The sequence below is a fragment of the Papaver somniferum genome, chromosome 1, assembly GCF_003573695.1.
Source record: "Papaver somniferum cultivar HN1 chromosome 1, ASM357369v1, whole genome shotgun sequence".
NCBI lineage: Eukaryota > Viridiplantae > Streptophyta > Magnoliopsida > Ranunculales > Papaveraceae > Papaver > Papaver somniferum.
Window position 1 is genome coordinate 29,021,727 of NC_039358.1, and position 27,689 is coordinate 29,049,415.

The following is a 27,689-nucleotide window of genomic DNA, read 5'->3' on the forward strand; positions in this document are numbered from 1 at the left end:
AGTAGACCGCCAGAGATCAAGTTTCCACGGATATCGGGGACGTGTAGCACTTCGGTCAAGGTAATTTTCTTACCCGACGTAAACCGGACCACCACGTTACCCTTGCCTTTCACTATAGAAGTTGCGGCATTACCCACATATACTTGTTCACCATTCTCTATAGTTTCATAAGTAGAAAACATAGAACGATCTTGACATACATGTCGAGTCGCTCCGGTATCAACCCGCCAATCATTTGGCTGGAAGGTTCGTAACTGATAATCTAGGCCGAACATGTATCATTCTAAATAACGCAGGTGTTCGCATAATTGAAACTAGCATTCCCACGAAAGTGGCCGAGCAACTCCCATTCAATGCATCAACAGATAGCAGTCATCTTATTCCATCCGTCAAAGGAGTTGAAGAGTTGTGTCAAGTTCAACTAAATCGGAAGTGAATATGGTGATCAACCCAAATGATTGGCGGGTTGACACCGGAGCGACATGTATCATGCATTAGTGTCTTTGACCCACAAACAACAACAATCCAGTGTAGCTAAGAACCACTTGTGCGCATTAAAACTAAACGAATCTGCATCCTCCACGCCATCAATGAAGTGCCTGAACTCTGGGAAAATACATGCACTTCCAGCGTAAGCGGCATCCACATGAACCCAAATACCATACTTTTTGGCTACCTTGCAAAGTGGGCCGACTGGATCTACCGCCGTTGATGAAGTTGTACCAACAGTTGCACATAAATATAACGGAACCAACCCTGCTTCGATGTCTGCTAGAATTGCCGTCAGAAGAGAATCTCGAGAGAGCGCAAACTCAGTAGCCTTGGACGTTGCGATGACAGGAAAATTGTTGGGGTGGATACCGGCAATTTTAGCACCTTTTTGAAGTGCACAATGGGTTTGATCAGAAGCATAAACGACTAACTTGCTAATATTGTCTCTACCGAATTTTCTCAACATCTGATCTCTTGCTGCAACTAGCGTACACAAAAGGGCCTCGCAAGTAGTCCCTTGCAAAACTCCTCCTCCTGAACTTCCCAACTCAGATGTGAAGAGAAATGATTTGGGAAGATTAAGCATTTGACCAAGCCAATTCATGACAACACTCTCCAACTCCGTTGCTGCTGGAGATGAGACCAGTTGAATGCGACAACATTAAAACCAGTGCTCAGCATTTCACCGAGGAACCCTGCAGTGGAGGCGGTAATGGGAAAATAAGCAAAGTAATTGGGACGTTGATATCTTTAAGGATGGTTTCAATGGATTCAGAACTGTACGGAGCTGACTCGGGTAATCTTTTGCTTAGGTAACCGGGTTCGACTTGGCTTCTAACTGGATAGTATTCAATATCTCCATAGTAATCAGCAAGGAAATCAACAATCATATGACCTTGTCTTCTAAACTCTTCTGGGTCTAGTGGGTTCCTAGATATGTTTCCGAGAGTATCCATTATTGCAACCGTTGATTTTGTTTATCAATCAAAATACACTTTGAGTGTGCGAGAGAGTGAGAGGAATTTTATCAGTGACAGTGGAGAAGAATGGAAAGTATCACAAGTTAATATAGAACCAAAATAAAGGCCAAATCTATGTACAAATTTAGCTAGAGGCGCGTCTTTTTGAGGCTGGTAGGTTTTGAGTATTGGTACGATCGTTTATTTCATGTAATAATTTGATAATTTCAACTGAATTTCTCTTCACTGAGTCGATCATGATAAGGAAGTGACTCAGTGTTGGGACCACGAACAGAACAATACTGCTGAACAATGAAAAACAAGATAGAAACTTCGATTACAACTGGACACGAATTCATAACTCTTCCAACACCTTTTAACAGGTGAAAAAAAATGGCTATCAACTTTCCATGGATTGAATTGTAGGTTGTCGGTTATTGACCTACTAGCCAAGTGTGGGTAATGAACAAGAACTTTTTGCTCAAAATGCAACAAAAAGAAAACACTTGGAAGCTGAGTGTTCAAGTCTGGTACACCTCCACCTCAGACTAAGAATAATGTTAACTCGCATCTAAGCCATTTCTGCTACTGGCCTAGAATATGACTGTATTTTCTATAATATGTTCCGTCATGTCTGTATGTTCTGCCTGAAATCCTTATTCCCAGAAATGATGCATATGGTTTACTGGCCCCCTAGCATAATAAAGGTGACTTCACATATTGGCACTGCATAAGCAGTATTGCAGGACTGAGAATCTGATATAGGGATTCGGGGTTCTACTCGAAGTTCAAGTTAAGATACTGCTATCCAATTCTACATTGATTGCAGGGTTCATGGTGCAACTGAGATGTTGAACCAGTATTCCAGTGTGTAAAGCATTACTACTTCAGCCTTTCATAATGCCAACACATGATCAAGAAGAAAATACTGACAGCAACATGCACATGATCAAGAAGAAAATATTGACAGTAACATACGATATGTATACAAAAATTCTGCCATTCTCCACCGAGATAATCTGGAATTTCTGAAAGTAAATTTGCCACATAATACAGATTACCATGTAGGCAGCAGAGTAGCTTGCTTACAATGTTAGGCTTACGGAAGCTGAATTCTTGGCATAGTCCTGAAAAATACTGATTTGGGTGGGTCACCTACTTGTTCATGGTAGAGCATGATATGGTGTTTCAGGTCTAACAGTGCAGGCAGAGGAGCAAACAACATATTGCAGAATAAGCCGAAAAATTGCTGGCAACATGGAGTACTAGGGAGTGAGAACAAACTGAACTAATTGCATGAAGAGTTACAATTATGACAAAAATAGTTGTCTCACTGGTAGATTGGTCATGGCCTTACGAGAAAAGAGGTGTTAAATACCAAACATGAAAAGTTCGAAACATACTATAACAGCAACGCAACAATTGTTTCACTGGTAGATTGGCCATGGTCTTATAAGAAAAGAGGTGTTAAACATCAAACATGAAGTGTTCGAAACATACTATAACAGCAACACAACAAGATAAAAATAGAAATCCACTACTCTATATCTCAACAGCTTAACCAGTAACTAGTAAGGTGTAAGGAAAAGGTATTTAGTGCGACTGAACTACAAAACAGAAACTGGCAAAAGCTCAAAAAGAACATATAGAAAGGGAAGGATCCAACAAACACATCAACAGAAAGGATAAACAAGATGACAAAAATTTCCTTTCTTTCGGAAAGACCGATGCATCTGAACCCGTTTGTTAAATAAGTAAATTGCTTTTTACAAGATAATACCTTAACGAGCAGCATATCCTCCCTCAAAGCAGGGCCATGCCCAGAAAGTCCAATATGATGAAAAATATTTAGTTGATGACCTTGTGGATTTTGATTAACTGAGTTTCCCATATCAAAAGTATTCCGGGCTGCATGGCCATAGGCGCCACTGAAGCTGGGTTAACAAAAATAATTGGCTGTTAACTTAGTCGATCGTTATTCAAACTGTAACATAATTAAGCAAACAAAAATCATGACTAAATGAGGCTCCTGAGCCTGAACAGTGTAACCTCTTGTTTCTTAATTAATGAAACAGATGAAAATGAAAGTAATTGTACAAACAACAGGTATCTATACTGATTTATAAAGATATATATCATCCCAATGTTCTATCAGGCATCTATTGATTTCCAAACATACCTTCTTGATTCTCACTTATGATTTAGCACTTTGCCGTCCCCTAAATGATCCTTTCTTATGCTGATTGGCTTTGGAAGTCGATGCAGGTCCTCGACCCTTCTTTGGTGATTGTGCGCGATCAGATTTCTGGAAAAACTGGGTTCCTTTACCAGAAGCTTTGTGAGAGTTATTTCTGTTGGGTGTGTCGAATTTATATTTTTTTGCTGGTGTCTCGTTCTGACTTGTCTTAGATAACTCTCCATGCCCCCTCTTATGCCTCCCTGCTGTAGAGGAATCGGGATTTTCAACCACGTCAACATTCTCGCCTTTGTCAGAGCTGTTCTTTCCCCGGCGTTGCTCCTTGACGGTGTTAAAATATTTCATATATTTCTCTGGAACGTCTATCTCAACTGCTGTAGCACCACATTTCCGAATAAGGATTTCCAGTATGACGGTAACCTTTTCTCTGAAATGACTTCTCGACACAGAAGACCATGGAAGTATACCCTGAACAATATCTGGCAAAAGATTTTGCAGGTCGCTTGCCTGCAAAGATGATACAAGGACTTTCACAAAGCCCAGAACAGCTTTTATAACTTCCTTGGCTTTGCTTTTAAGCAAAGCTAAAACAGATGGAACGACTTCGGGTGCAGAAGCACAAATGTCGCTCTCATTGTATATCAGCAGCGAAAGAGCTGCAACTGCTCCACTCATTATGGAAGGAGATGCACCAGAAAGATAGCCTGATATCATATTAAGTAGTTTCGCATGAGGTGACTCGAGATTTGGAGAGGATAAACTTTTCAAGCTGCAGCTTATCTTCAGCAGCACATCGTAAGCTGCTTTTCTTGCGTCTTCCTTGGAATCCTTTAATGCGAGTATAATCTCATTGAGAATTAGAAAAGCTTTTGCATGTGTCTCCTCTGAATTACTCTTTAGTAAGTACACAAACAAAGTGTGCAAACATGCAAAGCGACTTCTTAGACCCATGATATCATCAGGTAACTTGAGACCAAGCAAATGACTCAGCATTTCATCAAATCTGGATGAGTAAAACCAAGAATGCTCCTCAAAAATTTTGCTCAAAGTACAATAAGCTGAGTACTGGACAATTCCATCATCTTCTAATGCAGGTGTTATATAGTCGAAAATTATATCAACGAGATCCTCACTAGCTCCTATAACAAGTGCTGATGCAAACTCCATTATCACGCACCTTTGTGCTTCTTGCTCGTCTACCTTCATGTTTCCCCCTTGATTCTCTGATTCCTCTGATATTTCAGTCCCAGATTTAGACTGAATCTTCTCTAATAACGAAATGAAAATCTTTTTTACTTCTATGATTTCAGTAATAGATGCCAAGCATCCAATTGCTTCCTTCAAATATTTGCGCTTCTCTAGAGGAGAATCAAAAAATACATCAGTAAGAGCCTGTAGCAGACCAACAGAGCGTGATGCCAAAGCCTTGATGTTCCTTGTCGCAACTTTCTTTGTGTAGTGAGAAGGTACACTTCGAGATTCGGCTACTGACCCATTGATGGTGCAAGTAGTTGAATGTTCAGAGGAGTCTTCTAAGCCTTCAGTAGATTGAACTATACTTCTATTTTGGTTCACAAGTTGCTGCACAGCTAAGCATACATTTTCATGCATGGATTCCTCTTCCTTAATAAAAAATAAAAGAAGTTTGGCCAGAGCTTTAAATTTCTTGTGAGTATCTGTAGGATAGCGGCAGAATGCAGGTAGCAAGTCCCACAACGCACGGATGGCAGCCTGCAGCTTCTTCCTAACACGAGACTTTGTAACTGTTTTACAGGCTTGCTTAAGAGGCTCCACTAGAGGGATAATGTGATCCATATAATACTCCAATGATGATCCAACAACATACTTCTTTAAAATTGGCAGAATCCAGATATTTAAGCTGGTGAGCTCTTCTTCATCGAAGGAAACAGGAAGTAATGTCAGGATCTTCTCCGGTCCCATAGCAATGATAGCAGACCCGAAGCACTCTTCAAGATGTTGGTACTTTGTCCTGGTCGTGTCTCCATTAGCAACTCTTAGTAGTTCTGCAAGTTTGTGGACAACATCTTTCAAATAGAAGTATGACAACTCACCGAGCTTGAGGAACACATTCGATATTACGGCCAAGATGTTCTCATTAAGCTCCCCATCAGAGTTAGTAAGCCGCATCATAAAAATGACATCACAAACAGATTGCAGTGCCTTGGATTCTGGTGTACTCTTGAGTTTATCATCATCACTTGGCAAAGTTTCATCAACTGCGGAAGTCTTTAGACCATCATCAATATGTTGATTTACCACTTCTTTCAAGATACCAGCAGCATCTCCAGAAATACTAAGCCCGGCACCTACAACACCCGCTATAGGTTCAAACACCAAAGGAAGATTTATTACCCAAATTTTCCGCTTATCAGCATCAGCATAAAGCTTGTCAATACACTTCTTTAATAAAACACACGCAGACAATATAGTATCGGCCGGGTTAGTCTCTTTAGGCGATACATAGTTCCCAAGTGCAAAGATGATAATCTCCGACTTCGGAACAACAATTTCCTCCACCTTCAAAGACTCCAAAATTACTTCAAGAATAGCAAAATTATGTCTAGTAAGTAACGAATACTTTGAACCCATGACCTTATGAAACTGCGACATAACTTTCGAAAGAACATCATTCGACAAATATAACACAATTATCTTAAGCACACTTAACATATGTACAGACTCCATCAACATCAATTCCCCCGCCAGTTCCGAATCCTTTGTAATTTCAACTTTAGACCATGCTATAGCTATTGCAAACGACAAATACTTGTAAAACATCCTCGAATAAAATAACTCACTCGCCACATTCACAACATTAGTACATTGAACAGACTTATAAATCTCCTCAACACAAATTTGTGCACATTTCCTCACTTTCGGCCGTTTATCAATTGAAAACTCCAAAATCATCTCGAAAACCGATTTAGCAAAATTCCAATCTTCAAAATCACACAGTTTAAGCAAAAACCCTAACGATTTAATCACAGAACGAATCGTAGCTGGTGACTGAGCCACTTTAGGTATTTTCAACAACGAAACAAGAACAGTAACAGCATCGTTAGCTTTCGAAGAAGGTAGCAATTCTGATGGAATTAAAGGAAGTAGGATTGATAGAAAAGAAGTAAGTGAAGAAGTAGCTTTGGAATCAAATGATGAAGAGGAATTTTCAGATGATGAGGAGAAGGAAGAGATTGTGTCGTCTATGGCGGAGATAGTGGCGGCGAAATAAGAGAGTGGAGTTAGAGGTAAACCTTCTTCTTTGAGTACTATTCTCATAGCAGAAGCAGATGCACAGAGATGGCGGTGTTGTATTGCTCCTGATTTGCCGTAACGTTTCATTAATTCTTCACATAAGTCTGAGTTTGCGTCTAGGTTGAGTGTCGGAACTCCACCTTCTTCTTGGTCTAGGTCTAACATATGCTCGTCTTCCATGGTGATTTTTGCAGAGAAACTGAAAAGAGGGATTTTTGCTTTGCTGAAACAGGGAAGAGAGATGATGAAGAAGAAGAAGTTGCGGGGGCGGAATGAAAACCCTCAAAAGAGCCATCCAAATGACCAAAATACCACTCATTTTATTTACCAAATTTACCCTCTTGGTCTTGGGCCTAATCTGGTGTGCCCGATCCAGAGGAAATAAACAGGAGTACGATGTCTGGATGTACGTACCATCACGGCGAGTATGTTTGCCTGGTTTTGAGATCAAGATTTCCATAAAATTTTTGATAATTCCGACGAATGTTCAAAGACCCTCGGTTTGTTGTAACAAAGGTGGTTTCTAAGTGTTACTCTTCTCAAGAATGGTGAAAAGTACGAACTGCCCAACAGTGGTCTATTGCCTGAAATAATGAAAAAGACATTGGGGATGTTAGCAATAGAGAGTCATCTGGTGAAGACTCTCAACCAAATGAGCTAGCATTCCGTGTATGAAGGAATGACCGAGTTTTGTGCATCTTGGTTAGTCTTACGGGTCTTTAGTTTTTAGTTGAATCTAGCGTCTGTAACTCATAACAACTTTTGTACTCTCTGATATAAATAACAAAACAGACTCCACAGTTCAAGTGTGGAAGCCTTTCACCAAAACTCAATTCCTAACTTGGTATCAGCCTTGATCCAAGCTACGCTTCCAAAACCAATCCAAATACAATACATAAGAATGTCGACAACAACTCAATTGAGAAACATACAGATTCATCATCTGGTAACTCTTAAGTTAACAGAAAACAACTACCCACTGTGGAAGACGCAGTTTAAACCAATTCTGAAGGGCCATGGACTAACTGGCTTCATTGATGGTTCAAAACCTATACCTCCTAGAACACTACCAGATTCTGATGCTGAAAATCCAGAGTTCACTGCATATGAAGAACAAGACTCTCTTTTGGTTGGGTGGCTGAACTCAACTCTTACTCCAAAATGTCTTGGGGTTGTACGTGATCTTAACACATTTAAGGAGGTATGGGATGCTCTGGAGGCAGAATATGCTCCAAAGACAAAGTTTCACCAAATGAATCTCAAAAAACAGTTACACAACTTGAACAAAGGTAATAAATCTTTATGAGTCTTTTTAAATGAGGCTAAAGAACTATTTGCTCAGCTTGCAGCATCAGGATATACAGTCAGTGATGATGAAAAGAAACAATCCATCAGCAATGGGTTAAATCAAGCATATGATTCAATTGTCTCCACCTTAGGCACATTGGAAAACCTGAGCATGGATCTGTTTTAATCACATCTTCTGAACTTTGACATGCGTATTACACGTCAGCTTGAGGATATACAACAACCAATTGCCCATCTTGCTGCTTCTTCTTCGTCAGGAGGAAAACCTTACCAAACCAACAACCACAATCCAAGTCAACGACCTTTTCAGTATCAACAAAATCAGTCTAAACCTCGCTTCAAGAATCCTGTGCAAAACAACAACACTACTGAGAAGTGTCAAATCTGCAAAAAGAAAGGACACCTTGGTGACAAATGCTGGTTCCGCTACAAACCTAGCACTAATGTGCAGAAACCTCAAGCTGCATATATTGCTTTTCCTGAAGCTTCCTATGGCAATCAATGGGTAACAGATACTGGTGCTACAAATCATCTGACAGCAGATATGAGCAACTTGACAATTCCACATGAATATTCAGGCACTGAACAAGTGTATGTGGGAAATGGTAATGCCCTTAATATCACACATACTGGTAATGCATCTTTCACACATAACTCAAGGTTATTCAGTTTGAATAACATATTTCATGTCCCAAGTATAAAAACGAATCTGTTATCAGTTTCTCAGTTCTGCAAAGATAATGGTGTTTTCTTTGAGTTTCACTCATCTCATTTCTTTGTGAATGACAAGACAACGGGAAAGCTGCTGCTGCGCGGACTGAATAGGAATGGACTGTACTTTCTTGATGGCGTTGCGCAAGTCAGCAGACAAGGATCTTCTCAAGCTCATGTTGCGTCTTCCATGCCGACCTGGCATCAACGTCTTGGTCATCCAATGCTCCGTACCGTGTCTAGCATTTGCAATAGGTTTTCACTTCCAGTTTCTAATAAAATGTTTACTTTCTGCGATTCTTGTCATGTTAGTAAGAGCAGAAAACTTTCTTTTTCTCTAAGCAGTACTTCTTATGATAAACCATTATCTTTGGTTGTTTCTGATATCTGGGTCTCCCCCAAACTCTCCAGGTCTGGTTTTCGATATTACATGCTCATAATGGATGTTTATTCACATTTCACTTGGGTGTTTCCTTTAGTACAACGTTCTGATGCTTTGTCTATTTTTGTTAATTTTCGAAAACAAATTGAAAATCTTACAGATCATAGAATAAAAAAATTTCAGTCTGACAATGCCTTGGAGTACAAAAAGTTCACTAAGTATTTAAATGAATCTGGTATTCAACACCGATTCTCATGTCCTCATACATCACCACAAAATGGCATTGCAGAAAGACGTATTCGCCATGTCACTGAATCTGGCCTTGCCCTTTTATTTCAAGCACATATGCCCTCTTCATTTTGGGCTGATGCGTTTGTCACTGCTTGTTATTTAATCAATCGTCTGCCTAAATCATCCTATGAAGTTAAAACTCCTCTAGAACTCCTTTTTCATAAAGAACCAGATTACAAGTTTTTAAAGGTTTTTGGTTGTCTTGCTTATCCTTGTCTCAGATATTATAACTCAAACAAGCTCGAGCCTAGATCACTTCCATGTGTCTTTATGGGTTATAGTAGTTCTCATAAGGGTTATGTATGCCTACATAGAGAGTCTGGTAGAATTTACATTACGCGCCATGTAAGGTTTGAAGAACAGTCGTTTCCATTCAGTCCGAAGCAGCAGTGTGTACCATTGCATGGTCCAGGTAATGTGCCTTCAGATACTTCTTTTCTTTATTCCCCTCATTTTATGCGTAGAAATTATCTTCTTACGCAACAGCGAGTGGTATCTAATAGTGCAGACCAGCATCTGAGGATCTGCAATGATATGGCAGCTTTGGAACCTTCCATGGCATCTCCTACAAATTCTACTTCACATGTGCATGCTCAAAGTTTCTCTGATGCTGATTCTGTCACAAGTGTGCCTCTTCAGGACAGCTCTGAAGTAACTACTACAAATGCCGTGTCCTCTACTCATCCTATGCAGACAAGGGCAAAATCTGGTATTAACAAGCATGTTCAAAGATTGTGTTTGTCTGCATCTAAACATCCCCTCAATGATTGTGACTTCATGGAACTTACATGTTACTCAGAAGCATGCAAAATTCCAGAATGGCGTACAACTATGGATACTCAAATTAATGCCCTCATCAGAAATGGCACTTACTCGATAGTTCCTTTTCAACCTGGCATGAATGTGGTTGGCTCAAAGTGGGTTTATCGAGTAAAACAAAATTCTGATGGGACAATTGATAAACGTAAGGCTCGGCTGGTGGCAAAGGGTTTTAATCAACAGGAAGGGGTTGATTATGGAGAAACCTTTAGTCCTGTTATAAAACCATGTACAATACGTCTGGTTCTTTCTATTGCTGTCATGAACAAGTGGCCTTTGAAGCAGTTAGATGTTGAGAATGCGTTCCTCCATGGTACTCTGGATGAGGAGGTTTTTATGAAACAACCGGCAGGATATGTAGATGCTAATCGTCCAACTCATGTGTGTAAACTGCATAAGTCATTATATGGGTTAAAGCAGGCTCCGCGTGCATGGTTTTCACGGCTCAGTAACTATCTGATAACTCTTGGTTTTAAAGGTTCAGTTGCAGACACATCCTTGTTTGTCTGTAAAACCAAGCTTTCAGTTACTTATGTGTTGATTTATGTGGATGACATTATTGTCACAGGGTCAGACTCTTCACAGGTTGCTCAGCTCATTCGAGAACTCAGTAGGGAGTTTGCAATAAAAGCCATGGGGGACCTTCATTTCTTTCTAGGTGTTGAGGTTATCAAGCAATCTGGTGGTATAATTCTTACTCAACGCAAGTATATAACAGACCTCCTAAAACGGACTAAATTGGATGGGGTAAAACCGGTGACGATTCCAATGTCTTCTAGCTTAAAATTAAGGCAGACGGGCAGTGAAAAGTTTGCAGACTGCACCTTATATCGCAGCGTTGTTGGTGCTCTTCAATATCTCCATCTCACTAGGCCTGACATTTATGTTGCTGTAAATAAGGTTTGCCGGTATATGCACAATCCTTATGTTGAACATTGGGAACAAGTAAAACGTATTCTTCGATATCTGAAGCATACCATAGATTATGGTCTTCATATTCGTCCTTCCCGTGACTTTTCTTTGCACGGTTACTCAGATGCTGATTGGGCTGGTTGCCTAGATGACCGTAGATCAACTAGTGGTTATGGTATTTACTTTGGTGGCAATCTGATTTCATGGAGTGCCAGAAAGCAAAAGACGGTAAGCAAATCCAGCACTGAAGCTGAATATCGGGGCATTGCCATTGCAACGTCTGAAATTATCTGGATTGAGTCTCTGCTTCGTGAACTTGGAATTCCTATCTCACCACCGGTACTGTGGTGTGATAATTTGGGCGCTACATACCTTACAGCTAATCTTGTGTTTCATAATCGTACAAAGCATATCGAGATAGATTATCATTTTATGAGAGAAAGGGTGGCAAACAAACGTTTGATAGTTCAATTCATCAGTTCACGGGATCAAATAGCTGACATTTTTACTAAGGGGCTGCCTTCACCTAGATTTCAATTTTTACGTGGCAAGTTGCACATTCGTAAACTTGAGTACAACTTGAGGGGGAGTGTTAGCAATAGAGAGTCATCTGCTGAAGAGTCTCAACCAAATGAGCTAGCATTCCGTGTATGAAGGAATGACCGAGTTTTGTGCATCTTGGTTAGTCTCACGGGTCTTTAGTTTTCAGTTGAATCTAGCGTCTGTAACTCATAACAACTTTTGTACTCTCTGATATAAATAATAAAACAGACTCCACAGTTCAAGTGTGAAAGCCTTTCACCAAAACTCAATTGCTAACTGGGGAAATTGTCATGATAATAAGGTGTTCTTTGATCAGATAAGAAAAAGGCGAATGGATCGGTCACACTGATGATATGTAAAGTAGAATAGAACCAAGTTTTGGATAGGCAACAGTTATGAACATTTTATATTGTGTGCATGAGGGAGTCATTTAAAGAAAACCAAAAATAACCACCTACATACTAAACTTACTAAGGAGCTATCAGCTGCAAATTTTATAAAAACCATAAGGGAACTACACAGATTAAAGACTACCATACCAGCCTAACAAGTAACAAAACTGTAAGGTCATTTTTACTGGATTTAACATTTACCAGTTTAGAGATCCGAAATTAGTGAACTGGGCATACATATCAATTTGCAACGTATTCAAAATTTGTAGAAAATTAATATGAAAAGTTGAGTACAAAATAAATGACAATGGCAACAATAAAAAACAAGCTTAAGCCAACTTCGGTACATGGGGCTGGAGACTGCTTTTCTGTTGTTAAGTAGCAGTTAGCCTTCCATCATCTGTAATTTCTGCGTCATACTTTTGTTACCGGAAATAACGTAGTTTATCTGCTTCTCAATATCAGGGTGAAAATATCAGAGGGCCTCCATAACTAGGTTTGTTTCTAGAAACATACTTAATAAAATAGCAATGATCCCGTAGTCCTAGACTCTCCTAGCACAATATAAAAGAAGGATGGGTTAACAAAAAATCTGAGACAGGTACTTTGGATTATTGGGTCTCCTCAACTTAATGATATGTCAGGACCATTGTCATTAAAGCAGCCCCCTGAGGTTTTATCAAGAACCAAAATTTTCAAATGTAATATTTAACATACTCATGAAGTTGAGGACAAGTTCAAATTCATATGTTTCAGAGAAACCTAGCAAGACCAGCAAACTATCAATACTTCACCATTATTACTTAGGCGATACAAAAGCAAGGATAATCTATCCTGTGGTCCTAGACTCTCCTAGCATGTTAAAACATTGGCGATGTGCAAGCAGTATGGCACAACAGAAAATCTGAGACAGGTCATTGGTTCTCCTCAACTTAATGATACCAAGACCATTGTCACCAAACTTGACACCATCAAGCAGTCCTCGAGATAGAGAACCAAAATTTTGAAATGTGATGCACTGTTTAACATACTCATACTCAAGCAGTTAAACACAAGTTCAAATCCAAATGTTTCAGGCATACCTAGCCAGACCAGCAAACTATCTTTTATTTCACCATTCATGGTAATGATGTTAACCAATAAGAAAAACTTCTGACATCCTCTAGCAGAATAATCATGAATATCTCGAAGTAAATTCACAGCATACAAACAGATGATCATGTAGGCACATGCGATATAACTTGAGAAGATTCCGCAGGAAAAAAAAAAGAAGAGTAGCTCAAAAGAGACTCACCATGTTAGGCTTACGAAAGCCTAGTTCTTTTCATGGCCCTGAAAAGAATGATTTGTTACTTTCTTGCTCATGAAGAAGCGTGATTTGGCTTTTCACATTCAACAGGAGAGGATATAGTGGAGCAGACTATATCATGCCTGGAGTACCAGGAAATCGGGACAAACTGGACCAAGCGCATGAACAATTACAATTATTATAGTTGTATCAGTGGATAAATCCAATACTGACATGTGAGAGTGAGAGATGAGGTGCGCAACATCAACCGTGAAAAGTTGGAAACAATTCAAGAAAGCAGCAGTGAATGACATCGTAAAGAGTACAGAATACCAAAACAACAAGGCGCGAGATAAAGATAGAAATCTACTACTTTATGTCTCAAAAACTTGTCCATAATCAAAAGCTAGTAAAGGCAGATATTTAGAGTAGTTAAATTACAAAAGAGAAACCGATAAAAACTTAAAAAAGACATAAGAAAAGGTAGAAATCTAAAAACAAATACATCCATAGAAAGGATAAAACTAAAACCCGGAAAGTTCCTTTTTTCAGAATAATCAATGAGTCTGAAGACTCTGAACACATTCATTTCTCCCAAGCTCCATGGCTTAAAATCTTCATTCTTTAAAGCAACACGAATAACCACGTTCTGATTTCTCAAATTAAAAACATAGTAATCACGAATTAGCAAAAACATGATTCAAACAAAAAATTCGGATAAACGATACAACACATCAAAAACAAAATAAACAAGATATGTTTTTACCTCAACGAGCTCCATATCCTCCCGGTGGCCCTAAAGCGGGTCTCTTAGCAGGACCTTGCCCAGGGGGTCCAATTAGTTGATGACCTTGTGGATTCTGATACATTGGGTTACCCATTCCAAAAGCTCCCAATCCTGGTTGCATAGGTGCCATTGGATTAAAACCTGCTAAAGCAGGGTTCATCACTCCAAAAGCACCTGGATTCTGCCCTGCAGCAGCAAGTACAGCTAATGCAGCTTGAATCGGTTGCATCCCTTGACCATACGGCGGAACACCACCCATAAGTCCCTGATTCATCATAAGCCCATGATGACCCATAACACCATTCTGAGGATTAAAACCAGGACCAACACCAGGCTGTGGAGGATTAAACCCACCAACTCCAGGATTACCAGCATGATTAAACCCATCATTATTCATAGGCAAACTCCCAGTAGGTAAAGGTGCAGAACCAGAACCTGATTTCTGCTTGTTGTTATCAGTAGCTTTCTGACAAAACAACACATGCCCTTCAAAATTCTTGCTAGGTTCCTCTAAAGCCTTTCTTGCACCTTCAAGAGTTTTATATATAAACAAAGCATACCCTTTAGGTTTCCCAGTGTTTTTATCAAACCCTAATGGACCTTCTTCAATTTCACCATACTTTGAGAAAAAAGAATGTAATTTCTCACCAGAAATCTCAGATTGTACATTACCTACATAGATTTTCCTCTGCAACATCTCCGGCGACATCCCCGCCGCAGAAGAATTACCATTCTTCTTCACATGATGATTCATCTGTTGATATTGGTGCTGCTGCGGCTGCTGATGGTGCTGTTGTTGAGAAGGAATATTAACAGGTCCAGAAGAAGCTAACTGACAAGCAGTCATCCGATTCTCAATCTTCTTCTGTGGCTCTTGCAAAGCTTTTAAAGCAGATTTTCTATGTTTATATAATATGAAACCATACCCTTTTGATTTACCTGTATTTTTATCAACAACAACATTACAATCTTCAAGCTCACCGTAAGTAGAGAAAATTTCTCTGAGTTTATCTGATGTTGTTTCCCAACCTAATCCATGAACAAACAATTTCCGATGAGATGGATCTTGATCTGCTAATTTATGAATATCTTCAACGAGTTTTTTATTCTCTGTTGATGCTGAACGAATAATATCAATTAATTGTTCTTTACTGAATATTTCAAGAATCTTTGTTAAATCTTCTTCTGCTGCTGCTGGTTCTTCAGCTTCTGGTTCGACTGATTTATCTGTTTCTTCCTCGTCGTCTTCCTCCTCCTCTTCTATTTCTTCTACTTCTTCTGATGATGAATCCATTTCTGGGTCTGTGTCTTCTTCATCTTCAACTCTTCGTTTCTTCGCCATTGAAGGATGGAGTTAGGGTTTTTGGAGCTGCAGAGAGGAAGAATTTGGGGAAATCGAAAAAATTGGGGATGGATAGATTTTCTCGGTGTTTTGGAGATTTTAGTGTTTATTATATTGGAAAAAAAACTTCGATCGAGGAAAGTAGATGAGAAACAGAAGGTTGGGCTTTTTATGACAAGTTGTCAGCTGTTACTATCCGTTTGATATGGGCTTCAAACAACTTTGAATCGAAGTCCATCTTCTAATTCAAATTTTACTCCCTCCGTCCCTCGGTCGATACACGACTAGGGGTGAGCATGGGTCGGTATGGACCGGTTTTCACCTCATCCGCATCCAATTCAATACACTATGGATTTCAAATTTGGCATCGTATCCAATCCGACATCCAACGGATTTGCATTCAATGGATGCGCGGATGAACGGATTGGGTGCGGATCCAATGGATTTGTGTTAGTTAAAATTTATAATGAAAAAATAAAGTCTATATAGATGACTTCTTATAGAACCTACACATTTTATATAAATATAGAAGTGTCATGGACAACACTCCAAGCAAACACCTAAAATTCTAAAACTATCCATATATTTTCTAGAAACTATATAAATGCCTTTAATCTAACGGATATGGATGTCCAACGGATTTTCAAAGTTGCATCCGGGTCCAATCCGTAATCCGTTGGATTTCAAAAATTCCATCCGCGTCCAACCCATTAGCGAATGGTCCGGGCATCCATCCATACAAATATGGTTGGTCCCGGTTAAATCCGCGGATTACGGATAAAATGCTCACCCCTATACACGACTTAGTTCAAGTTTGCACCAAGGAGGAGAGAGGAAATTTTTTAAATATTTTTCGCAATTATACTCCTATAGATAATTACTAGCAAAATTTAGAAATAACAAATATTTATAAACTTTGTATTATTGAAAATCATTTTAAAACACCTGCTTAACGAATAAAAACATGACTATTAAATTATACATATTTCTTATAATTTGATTGACGAGGATGTATCACAGTTTCATTCTCACACTTTACACTTTGGATGATTTTTTTTTGTGAAAACTAATTGCATCAGATTTGAAGCCAATATTTTGAGAGTGTGTTCCTCTTACTAGGCTTTACATACCTAACAAAAACGAGTGCGTACTTAAATACTAAACCTCGTAATATACCGGTCTTGATATCAATAGTCAAAAACACGTTGATTTTCAATGGCTTATTTTCAAAGCAGTAGATGGTGGTGTTATATGTTTTGAAATACGCTCGTTTTCAGTAGGAATATAGAGCTTTATAAGAGAAACATATCCTTCAAATGTTAATTTCAAATCTATTATTGTTTAGATTGTATTCACATAAGTCACGTCAAAAATATCATATAATGGGAGAATAAAAATGCGAGAGGATCCTTCCTCATTTTTAATTGTGTATGTTAGAAAATTTAAAATTTATTTTAAATGAAATGGTATGATATAGCATACAACTTAAATCCCTGGCTAGTTTGGGGTCTTGAAGAACTATTTGAGGCCTGGATACCATTTTCTTCTCCCAATACATACAAATGGTAATGGGTGTCTAATTTGGACGAAAACCCCAATCTAATCTCAAATTAATTCTAATCATAACTCATATAAATACAAACCATTATTATTTTCAGATAAACAACATAAAGCCTAACCTTCTAAAACAAAAGCAAAAAAATTATATATTTATCTAATCTTTCCAAATCCTATAAATTAGGGGGATTTTGTGTTTCCTCCTCAAAATAAATAGCTATTTTGCGTTTTTTCCCTTTTAAATTGATAATTGGTGGATCCCCTTCTCAGTCATAACTGACGTTACCCTTACTTAATCGTGCACGTATTGTTCACGTGTGTGCCATTAAAAAATATTAGATTTACATTTTAATCTAATCCGACGATCCTCAAAAAAGATCATACTCTAACCCTAAAAACATCAAGTATCGATGTATCATCGTCCTCGTTGTCTCCAATACATCCATATCAGTGAGACTACGGACCATAGGCGAAATTTGAAATCCCATTTTGTTTCCCAAGTCTGCAAAATACCCTTAACCAAAAATCAAAATTCCCTACAAGTGAATCCTACACATATAAATCTTCACCATAATTCGACTAAAATTTACAAACAATCAAAATTCCAATGAAAGAATCAAGACCAATTTAAATGCAATTTTTTATGTAATTCCACTTTTGCAATTAAGGCACTGATCATTTTTTTCATTCATTTGATCAAACATTCTAAGAGACATCTCAACATCACCTGCTTAGGCAAACCCAAAAAAAAAAAATCAATCATAATTCAGAGAACACCCATGTCCCAACTTAATTTGTTCAAGAAATCAAAACATTCACTAAGATCCCCATTTAGCACAGCCCATCAGTAACCGAATCCATTTCCTACACTTCACAAAAAAATTCAATTAATATTTGAATTTTTCCGATCTGGGGTTTGAGAACATTAAAAAATTGGTATTAACAGAACTACAATTCTTGATTTTATTGCACCCGATTGATCATTTGAAAGATCCTGGATTGGGATTGTGTGTGGGGTTGCAGACTTGGGGGAAGTTACAGAAATTTTGACGGAGACGGAGAGGAAGAAATGATCTTTCATATCTCTATCGCAATCTCTCTTACTTGATACACCACGTGTTACCTGATTGGAATGGTTTCTTTAGATATCAACACGTGTTAGGCTTTTAAAATAATATACACGTGCACTGCACATGCCCGATTAACTAAGTGACAACGGCAGTTATGACTGTGTGGGGGTTTCACCAATTATCAATTGAAAAGGGGGGAAACGCAAAATAGCCATTTATTTTGAGGGGGAAACACAAAATCCCCCTATAAATTATAATCAAAAAAAATATTAATCTTTTCTCCCAACTATCACCGATTCAAAGATAAGGTAAATCTACATCAGCTCGTTCAATAAGATTAATTTATTCATTGATTTACACATTTAAAACCCATTTTTGAAAATCAAAATTTCTGGTTTCTATCCAGAATCGGTTTCTGTAGGTCAATTTTTTCTACCGAGTCTTGGTTATGTTCTTCGTATCCATAACACGCATCAGAATTGGTGGATACGGTGGATCTGCGGAAACCGATTTTGGGTAGAAGTCAATAAATTTTAAAGAAATAAATAAGTTGATAATCATCGATCGATTCTGTGTACTATTTTATTTTGAATTTTGTGCTCTTACAATCAGTTTTTATATACGTGGTTCATCTACCAACTAACTCGCTGGTCTTTTGAGATTTCCTTATCAGAACTGATATATATTTATATGTCTTATCCCACTGATTCCTAGCGTTTCATTTTTTTTTGTAAAGTTTTCTAGACGAAGATTACATATATTGTCTTATGCAACGATTGTCTAACTAATTCTTGTTTTGATTAAATTTTTTCGAATAAATGAATTTCAGTCGTCTGAAATTTTACAAGTGAAAAATCCAAGTAAGTGATCTTAAGAGGGATCCATAAAAAATCTTTTTGAACTAATACAATTATGCATTTTATCGAGAGACTAAACTAGACCAGACTTCAAAAATTACAGATAAGCTTGCATATGAGGAACTTGGGGTACTCATCAGCTTTTTAGAAAAAAGGAGAAATAAATTATTGATCGGTTGTATCTTGGTATAAACTAGGTGATGAAGGTTTAATAGAAGTTGTTGTTGCTGGTGCGCAGACAGTGGTGTTGCTTCTAATGCTCCTTGATGAATTCTACTCTCTGATTCTTTATTATGCAAGCTAATTGAGTTTAAGATTTTAAGACTCTTAATGATTTGTAATTACCGCAAGATTTGCGATGGTTTTTAATTATGGTACAATGGTGTTATGGTACAAATAACTTATGGATTTTAATTTGTATTATGTTATGCAATGGGTATTTGTTTTTGTTTTTTTTTTTTGTTTTTTTTTTATATAAAATACAAGCATATAGTCGGTTTATATAGACATTTATGTAGTTTAATTCTTGAAGCCTTAAAAAATATCAGTTTTTTGTACCTTTTTCTAGACAGAATCGGATTATGTGTGCAACAATACCAATTTTGGTCAGTGGAAAGTTCTTTTTTTTTTGTTGGTTTTCATGATACAATCAGTATATGTTGACAACCACAAAACTGATTTCCATTAGTACCAAGCAACAATCGGTTTGTATGGGCATTCACGAGGACTGATTGTTCCCCATAATTTTACCTTTTCACAGACAACTAGTTGTTGGTGTCTTTGTCTATATAAAGAGATCTTAACCCCAGACCCAATTCACCTCAAAGTTACATTTTTTGTTCACTCCTACTTCATCCACTACTCAAACAACACATACCTACTTTCATGTACTCTACAAACATACATTTCTTACCTGTACAAGCATGGAATAATTTGATTGAAGTGAATATTTGGCAATAATCAAAACATAGTGAGTCGAAGGTTAACGTGTACATGTCCAAGCCAAAAGGTTAGATCGCGAAACCTATTGCGCAAGAATATATATCCAATATGTTCGAGATTATGAAAATACAAAGAGTAGAACTCGGGCACAATTTTATGATAGGTATCAAGATATCCAACATGCGATAGTTGATTTTATAGCATCCAATAATGGATCTTCAACGGTAGCCATTTAAGCTTCTGTCCGCAAAATTTTTGAAGTATTTTTAGAGTTTATTTTACATAAGATAAGTTGTTTGATTTTTCTAGTTAAATAACACTAACAAACTAAGTTTGTATTTGTGTTTTTGTAGGAGGGAGTCGTAAAAGCGCATTACTTCGAGGAAATGGGAGAAGCATTCACATTTCATGAAAGATATCAATTCATGATATCCAAAATTTCCGAGTATGCCCCAGACTTTATGGCGGGTTTTGTTCAAGTGGATGAGAATTCCTCAGATGAAGATTGATAGTTTTAAAAGTTTTTGTGTAGATTTTGTGGGTAGAACTCTATGTAAACCCTCACGAGACTATAACTAGTTCACTAAGATTACCTAGGGGTTCAAAGGCTTATTACACGTGGTAAGTGCGTCTGTGATGCCTGCGAAAGTAAGTTAGATTGATTTGAAATGAATGAATATGTCCTAAAATTATGAATGAGTTTTTTTAATGAAGATGCCTAAATCGGTTTATATAGGACTATTAATCAACTGATTCTCTGAATGAGCTTTTACATTTACATACGTCGACAGATTTCTGGTATTTTTCACGAATGAAACCCCAGAATCGGTTTACATGTTTATGAACATCTACCGGTTATTGGTTGATGTTTTATAAAATCGAAAATTTCCACTGGTTTGGTGTTTTGAAATTCGGCTAATATTAATTGATTATCATTAGACCTAGGATTTTACTTTAATTAACATTTAAGAGAGAGGAAAAGAAAATAGACACGCTTGGTTTGGTGTCTAAACGCTCTATCTCATAGTGGCAAAACTCCTCCTTCTTGTATATCAAATAGTTTGCAAAAGATGAACACTCCATCTCATAGACTAGCAGTAGTGGTGAAACTTCATTCCATATTAACACTTCAAAAGAGACGGAGACTCTCCATCCACCGCAATCTCTAAGCACTCGGTATCTTGATGATTTTATCGAAACCAGGTAACTAGATTGAAATAATCAATAATCTGACGAGAAGATAATAAAGTCAAGAAATAATCTAACTAAAGACATTCAAGACGGTTGCAGACATCTTTAAAAAAACGAAAGCCAATATATACAACATTTATCTGCAAATTCATTGTCTAAACAACAACTTTACGTAATTTTTACATTATATTCAAGGTAGTCTCCTGACCTTCACATGTACACTTTATTACTCTGTTCACTAAAAAAGAAAAATGTCATACATAAATATGTTTAAATATGATATATGATTGTTCAAAATTACAATAAGGGACCAATTAATTGAAGGCATATCGAGATTCATATAAGATAATTCAATCCGGGAACTAGATTAATATACAATACCTCCCAGTAAGGTTGTCTTATATAGCAACCTTAGTACTATAGTACACAAGGATTAATTATACAGTTTTTGGAGATAATAATAGTGTATGGAATAAAAGTAGCTAGTTTATCGTATAATAAACACAACACAAAAATACACATTATCATTATGTGAAAAGAAAGCTTTTACATATGAATGAAAAGACAATATAAAAATTCTAGCATGATCGAAAGATAAAAAGATCCGGAACCAACATGCCATGGCTGAATATATTGAATAACGTCTAGCAAATCTATCACTCCAAGTTGAAAATAAACTTGCAACCCGAATACTGACATTTTTAGTTTACTATTTTACAATATCATGGAGTAGTGGATTGTTTCCATTTTATGTTTATTTTTCAGTTTACTCAAACTTCTCATGCCATTTAAGATAAAAATCTAGCCGTCATGTTTAAAATATAAATCCACCACTAAAAAATAATCCAATGAGATCTTTATTTTATAGAACAATTTCATGCATGATAAGGAGTAGCAGCTTTAGGGTAGTGTTTTCATGCACACACACATTTCATCCATATCTTCCCTTTCATCATGAAAAACATCTTAAATTTGTGACGAAAATTAAAAAGCACTTACTTTGCTAGTGTAGGTGAAAAATGTAGTACTCACCTGCCAAAAGTAAATGGCGCGTCCAAGATGTAGGAAAGTTACGATTCAGGATTACTCGTTGGTCCACTATATGCAACGGGGTTGAGTTTGGTCGAATTAAATAAGTCAAACTTACGGATTTATATATCGATTTGTATATTTAAAGTGTATTTTCATGCAACAGGTGTCAATGCCCGTCAATTAATTTGGAGTTAACGAATGATAGATGATTCGGCTAATATTAATTTTTTCTTGTAATGTTCTCTTCCTTTAGAGAAAAACCTCTTCGAAACAGTTGGTAAAAATGTATTATTGCATTAATATGATTCAAATCCAAGTTCAAAATCGGGTTATATATGTCATATAATTATCTTTGCTCTCTAACTTTAGTCCTGTTACTTTTGATTTCTGACTAGTTATGATTCTTTTATTATATGGGATCCGGATACTAGAAACCAATCACATGCTTATTATTTAACATCCTTACTTGCGATTTAGTCATGTATGTTTGTCGTCATTATCTAGCCTTGGTTGACTCCCTCGTGAATGGTGCCCTCATAAATGAAAGAAAAATGCAAAAAGATATATAACAATTATATATATGTTGTCTGATTCTGATTTTTAATCTCAATGTTTACGCCGGTGGCTTCGTTTTTGAAGATTGAAGCTTCTTAAAGTTAAACCGGTAATTTTCATTAGTCTATCCGGCTAGCTATTCAATTATTTTTTTGTGTGTTTGATAATCTGTTCATGCATACACATAGTTGAGCATGTGATTACTTTTGTTCCATGATTATTTGTTAGTTTACTCCAATTTCTCATATCATTTTTAAACCAAATCTTTCTGCCATATACTTTTGTGAATAATTGAAAACAACTGCTGAAGACTAAAAGAATCCAACTATACAAGTCACGTATTTTTATAGCTCAACAACATGTGAAGAAGTAGTAGCTTGGGGTGGTGTACATGCAATTCATTATGTGTGTCTTCCTTTTTATCATGAAAAACTAGGAGCTTGTGATAAGAAAAACTTACTTTGTATCGGTGACAAATGTAATTTTGAAGGCCCATGCTATAAGGTGTTCCTTCAATGTATACTTGTTTAAAAATAAATAAAAAGTCCTACCACCAAGGATTGTTGCCAATTATCAACCACTCGACGATGACCCATTTATACAGAGCAAAAAGAAAATTTGGAAAAGATTTAAAATCAGTCTTTTTAAAGCCATCCTATTATTTTTCTTTCAACATATAGCTAGCGTTCTCTCCTGGCTACATCGAGGAATACTGGTTTTTATAGGAACATACAATATTTATGGCCAACTTAGTTAGCATGATAGGAGATATATAAAGGATGTAATATCCTAATTAATACTTATACGCACCAACAGATTCAACTAAAATTTGAAAATTTTGATTGATGTCTAAGTTTAAGATTAAGCGCCAAATTTTTTATATGGATTACCTGCCGATTTAGGATTAATGAAGCAAATGCAAAAAATTTGGGTTGATTTTTTTCACAAAAATCCACATGTATTTACATTTATGCCGGCTGATTGCAAACCTCATGTTTTTTTTATAACAATGTCTAACTGATTCAATAAGTAGATATAGATTTCATTGGAACCGATTGCAATTCGTGGGGAAACCTCAAATGTTATGTATTTTTTTTATGGTCAAGATTTGCAGATATGAATATAAGTTGGGTCTTATTATCTTCTGCACACATACAACTAATTCAGACATATAACCACAATAGGCATGGTATGTATTGTAACATCCAAAAATTCGGATCATGGATTTAACCCGAATTTTAGAGGTTACGGGCCGGTATCGAAATTTATATCTATATCATTCACTTAAGTTTCAGGCTTTAAATTCAATAATCAGGTCCACTAAGCATGTTTTTAAAGAGTTCTTATAAACCTAACATCTGGGGAGATCAAAAGAAAACAAATTGGAATAAACGCCAAAAAGTACACGACAAAAAGAGAAAAAATGTCGCAGAAATAGCGTTTCTGACCACCTGAGTTGTCGAGGCTCCACAGACTTTGTTAGAAGTCGGAATTCTGATATTGAAACCAACTTAGAAAGTATAAAGAACCACCTTTCAAGTGCATTTTAAAAATACAGATTCGGAGTTCATTTGGTCAGTCAACAGTGTAGGCAAAGTAGGTCGCAGAACTGCCTACCTACAGATTTCAGAATTACAGTATTCTACCTCAAGGGCCACATCTCCTAAACGAAGAATCGAAACACCAAACCCTTTAGACCCATTTTATATAAGATATATATAAACATTTTCCAAAAGAAACTATGGTATAATTCCTTTCAAATTGGTGCCAGTTATCAAGGGAAAATGACGGCAAAAAAATGACAGTAAAACAACGTTTTCAACATTTATTTCAATCTAATTCTCAAATGAAAAACATCCATTGTAGGATCAGAATCTCACAACAATTATGTCTCAGCGAAGTTATCAATGGTACAGCACAATAGCGTCGCAGAACAATTTCAGAAACGACGTCAGCAAGGATCATGAGAAAGATGTGATAGTCCTGCGAAATTAGAGAGCTTGCGAAATTAACATTTGTAAGGTTGCGAGAATGTCGCAAACCATATCCGAAAATAAAGGACATATTAGCTGTCATCCACTATGTATTTCCTTATAAATAGTCATTCGAGTTGTAAAGGAGAGGGAAATCTTTTTTGAGTAAGAAACAAGTAAATAGGAGAGAGAAAGTTCAGAGCAGAGATCATTCTTGACTTCTTTATCTTTTTTTGTAAGAACAATCAAAATTTAATCAATAAAATTGAGAGTGTAAACCTAAAAATGTGCTGATCAACAATGAAATCATATGAAGGGTGTAGTGTAGGATTTCCTGCAACTACATAATGGCGCTAGAAACAGGGAATTGAAGATCGAAAGTTGAAGATTGTTGATTGAGAATATTCAAATCAAGAAAGTGATTAAATAAATCAGTGAATCAGTTAGAAGAAAGATGAGTAAAATTAATTAAAATGTCAAAAGATTGGAGTGTAATATGATAACAAAAATCTTGATTAATGAATTCCATGAAAACATCAAAGGAAGAATACATAAACGAAATTTTGAAGGAAAGAAAATTATGGCGGTAGAAAAAACATCACCCTTGAAAGATTGGGAAAAGCAAAAAATTGCATTCGTGGCGGAAGAAATACCAAAAGAAAATTTGAACCATACATCTCCGTTGGTCATCACAGTGCCTATTACACGAAAATAGAAGGAGACAACAATAAAATCCACAGGAGAATGGATGTTGAACAGAATTTTAATCGATACAGGAAGTTCAGTTGATATAATATTTTATCATGCATTCCGGGGAATGAGATTTAAAGATGAAGAAATGTCCAGTTCAACATATTTTGTTCACGGCTTTGGAAAATCCACAACAAAACCTAAAGGAGAAATAGTGGTACAAATTCCACTTGGAGAAATCGAAACACATGTAACATTGTGCATGGTGGATATGGAATCGCCATATAATATGTTAATAGGAAGATCATGGATACATGCGATAAAAGTTGTGGTATCAACGTTGCATCAATGTATTAAATTCCCCACTCCAAATGGAATAGGTGAAATCAGAGGAGATGTTGACAATGCGAAATTATGTCATCAAATTGAAGTAAAACATTATGAAGAACAAGCAAAAAAGAAACAATTTTGCAGAAAATTGGCAAAAGAAGCAAAGAAGGAAGAAGAATTTAGAGTATATATGATAAGGGCAAAAGAAGGCAAAGGAATACCCAGCGAAATTTCGGAAGAAGGGGAAAAACCCATAAAAGCAATAAAAGAACCAACACCAATGGGAGAACCTAAACCCAGTTACACTGCCGCAGAACCAACAAAAGAAGTAAATGTTGGGACTGTAGAGGAGCCTCTAATGTTGAGAATTGGAACCAAAATGGATATAGAAGAAGAAGAAGAAAGAACTGTTAACTTGTTGCGAGAATATAAAGATATTTTCGCAGGAAACATGGATGAGATACCAGGAATAGATCCATCAATTGCATGCCACAAATTGGAGATTAACAAAAATGTGAGACCATTTAAACAGAGAATAAGAAAAATTGCAACAACTTACCATTCCCAAATAGAAGAAGAATTACAAAAAATGCTTGAGGCAGGAATTATAAGAGAAGCTAAATACCCAGAATGGATAGAGAATATGGTAATTGTCCCAAAGAAAAACAAGGGAATCAGGATTTGCATAGATTTCACTGATTTAAACAAACTTTCCCCAAAGATAGTTTTCCGTTACCGGATATTCCTCAAACGGTGGAATCCGCAGCGGGAAATGATAGGGTATCATCTTTAAGTGGGTACAAAGGGTATAACCAAATCCCTCTCGCTGAAGAAGATCAAGAACATACTGCTTTCTTTTCCCTTAGAGGTTTATATTGTTACACGAAAATGCCATTTGGTTTGCGAAACGCGGGAGCGACATATCAAAGAATGGTAGAGAAGGTGTTCGCAAAATGGATAGATAAAACATTAGAAGTGTACGTGGACGACATGTTAGTAAAGAGTAAAGAAGCTAAAGACCATGTGCAAGACTTGAGGGAGATTTTTTAACAAATGCGGCAGTATAACATTAAATTGAATCCTGAGAAGTGTACTATTGGAGTTGCATCGGAAAAAAATTTAGGCTACATTGTATCAAAGAAAGGAATACAGGTTGATCCAGAAAAACTGCAAGCAGTTCGTGACATGCCAACACCAACAACAATAAAAGATGTACATAAATTGAATGGGCTTCTAGCTTCGCTGGGGAGATTCATTTCGCGATCATCAGACAAATGCAAATATTTTTTCGATATACTCAAGAAGGGTGCAAAATTTAAATGGAGTGATGAATGTGAAAAAGCTTTGCAAGGAATCAAAGAACATCTTATGAATACAACTATTTTACAAAAGGCAGAACAAGGAGAAGAATTATTAATTTACCTTGCGACAACGTCGCATGCATTAAGTGTTGTGTTATTGCGAGTAGACGCAGGAGTGGAGAAACCCATTTATTACATTAAAAAAACTTTTAATACCGCTGAGAAGAATTACTCAAAGATTGAAAAGTTAATCTTAGCATTAGTTTATGCATCATTTAAGCTCCGCATATACTTTCAAGCACACAAGATAAAGGTATTAACAAAAGTACCAATTGAATCAGTGATGAAGAATTCTAAAAGATCAGGAAGGGTGGAGAGATGGAATGCACAAGTAGGCCACTTTGATATTAAATATGAAATTTTGTCTTCACCAAAATCACAAGTTGTTGCAGATTTCTTGGCAGAATTTCCTTTAGAAGAAGATGAAGCAGTAGA

At 36.8% G+C, this 27,689-nt stretch overlaps 2 protein-coding genes and 1 pseudogene across 4 annotated transcripts; all 3 read right to left on the reverse strand.

Annotated features, from left to right (window-relative positions):
* Positions 1 to 487: 487 nt before the first annotated feature.
* Positions 488 to 1,448, reverse strand: LOC113273026 (annotated as a pseudogene).
* Positions 1,449 to 3,000: 1,552 nt separating this feature from the next.
* On the reverse strand, positions 3,001 to 7,156 carry LOC113282029 (RRP12-like protein). The gene is made up of 2 exons (XM_026530958.1): positions 3,631 to 7,156; positions 3,001 to 3,385 (listed from the first exon to the last, which is right to left on the reverse strand). Exon 1 carries the CDS (start codon positions 7,099 to 7,101, stop codon positions 3,646 to 3,648), a length of 3,456 nt encoding a protein of 1,151 aa, XP_026386743.1. The 5' UTR covers positions 7,102 to 7,156; the 3' UTR covers positions 3,001 to 3,385; positions 3,631 to 3,645.
* Positions 7,157 to 12,445: 5,289 nt separating this feature from the next.
* On the reverse strand, positions 12,446 to 15,817 carry LOC113282038 (UBP1-associated protein 2B-like). 3 transcript variants are annotated; one of them, XR_003326505.1, is made up of 3 exons: positions 14,334 to 15,817; positions 13,574 to 13,736; positions 12,446 to 12,833 (listed from the first exon to the last, which is right to left on the reverse strand). XR_003326505.1 is itself a non-coding variant. In XM_026530969.1 (2 exons), exon 1 carries the CDS (start codon positions 15,694 to 15,696, stop codon positions 14,335 to 14,337), a length of 1,362 nt encoding a protein of 453 aa, XP_026386754.1. In that variant the 5' UTR covers positions 15,697 to 15,817; the 3' UTR covers positions 13,921 to 14,216; position 14,334. The 3 variants fall into 3 exon arrangements, 1 of the variants encoding a protein (XP_026386754.1); XR_003326504.1 differs by having other exon boundaries at positions 12,502 to 12,727; XM_026530969.1 differs by lacking the exons at positions 12,446 to 12,833; positions 13,574 to 13,736 and adding an exon at positions 13,921 to 14,216.
* Positions 15,818 to 27,689: the final 11,872 nt, after the last annotated feature.

Bases quoted from the DNA above. Each gene is read 5' to 3' on its own strand.
- LOC113282029 (XM_026530958.1), bottom strand. From the start codon at position 7,101: ATGGAAGACGAGCATATGTTAGACCTAGACCAAGAAGAAGGTGGAGTT.
- LOC113282038 (XM_026530969.1), bottom strand. From the start codon at position 15,696: ATGGCGAAGAAACGAAGAGTTGAAGATGAAGAAGACACAGACCCAGAA.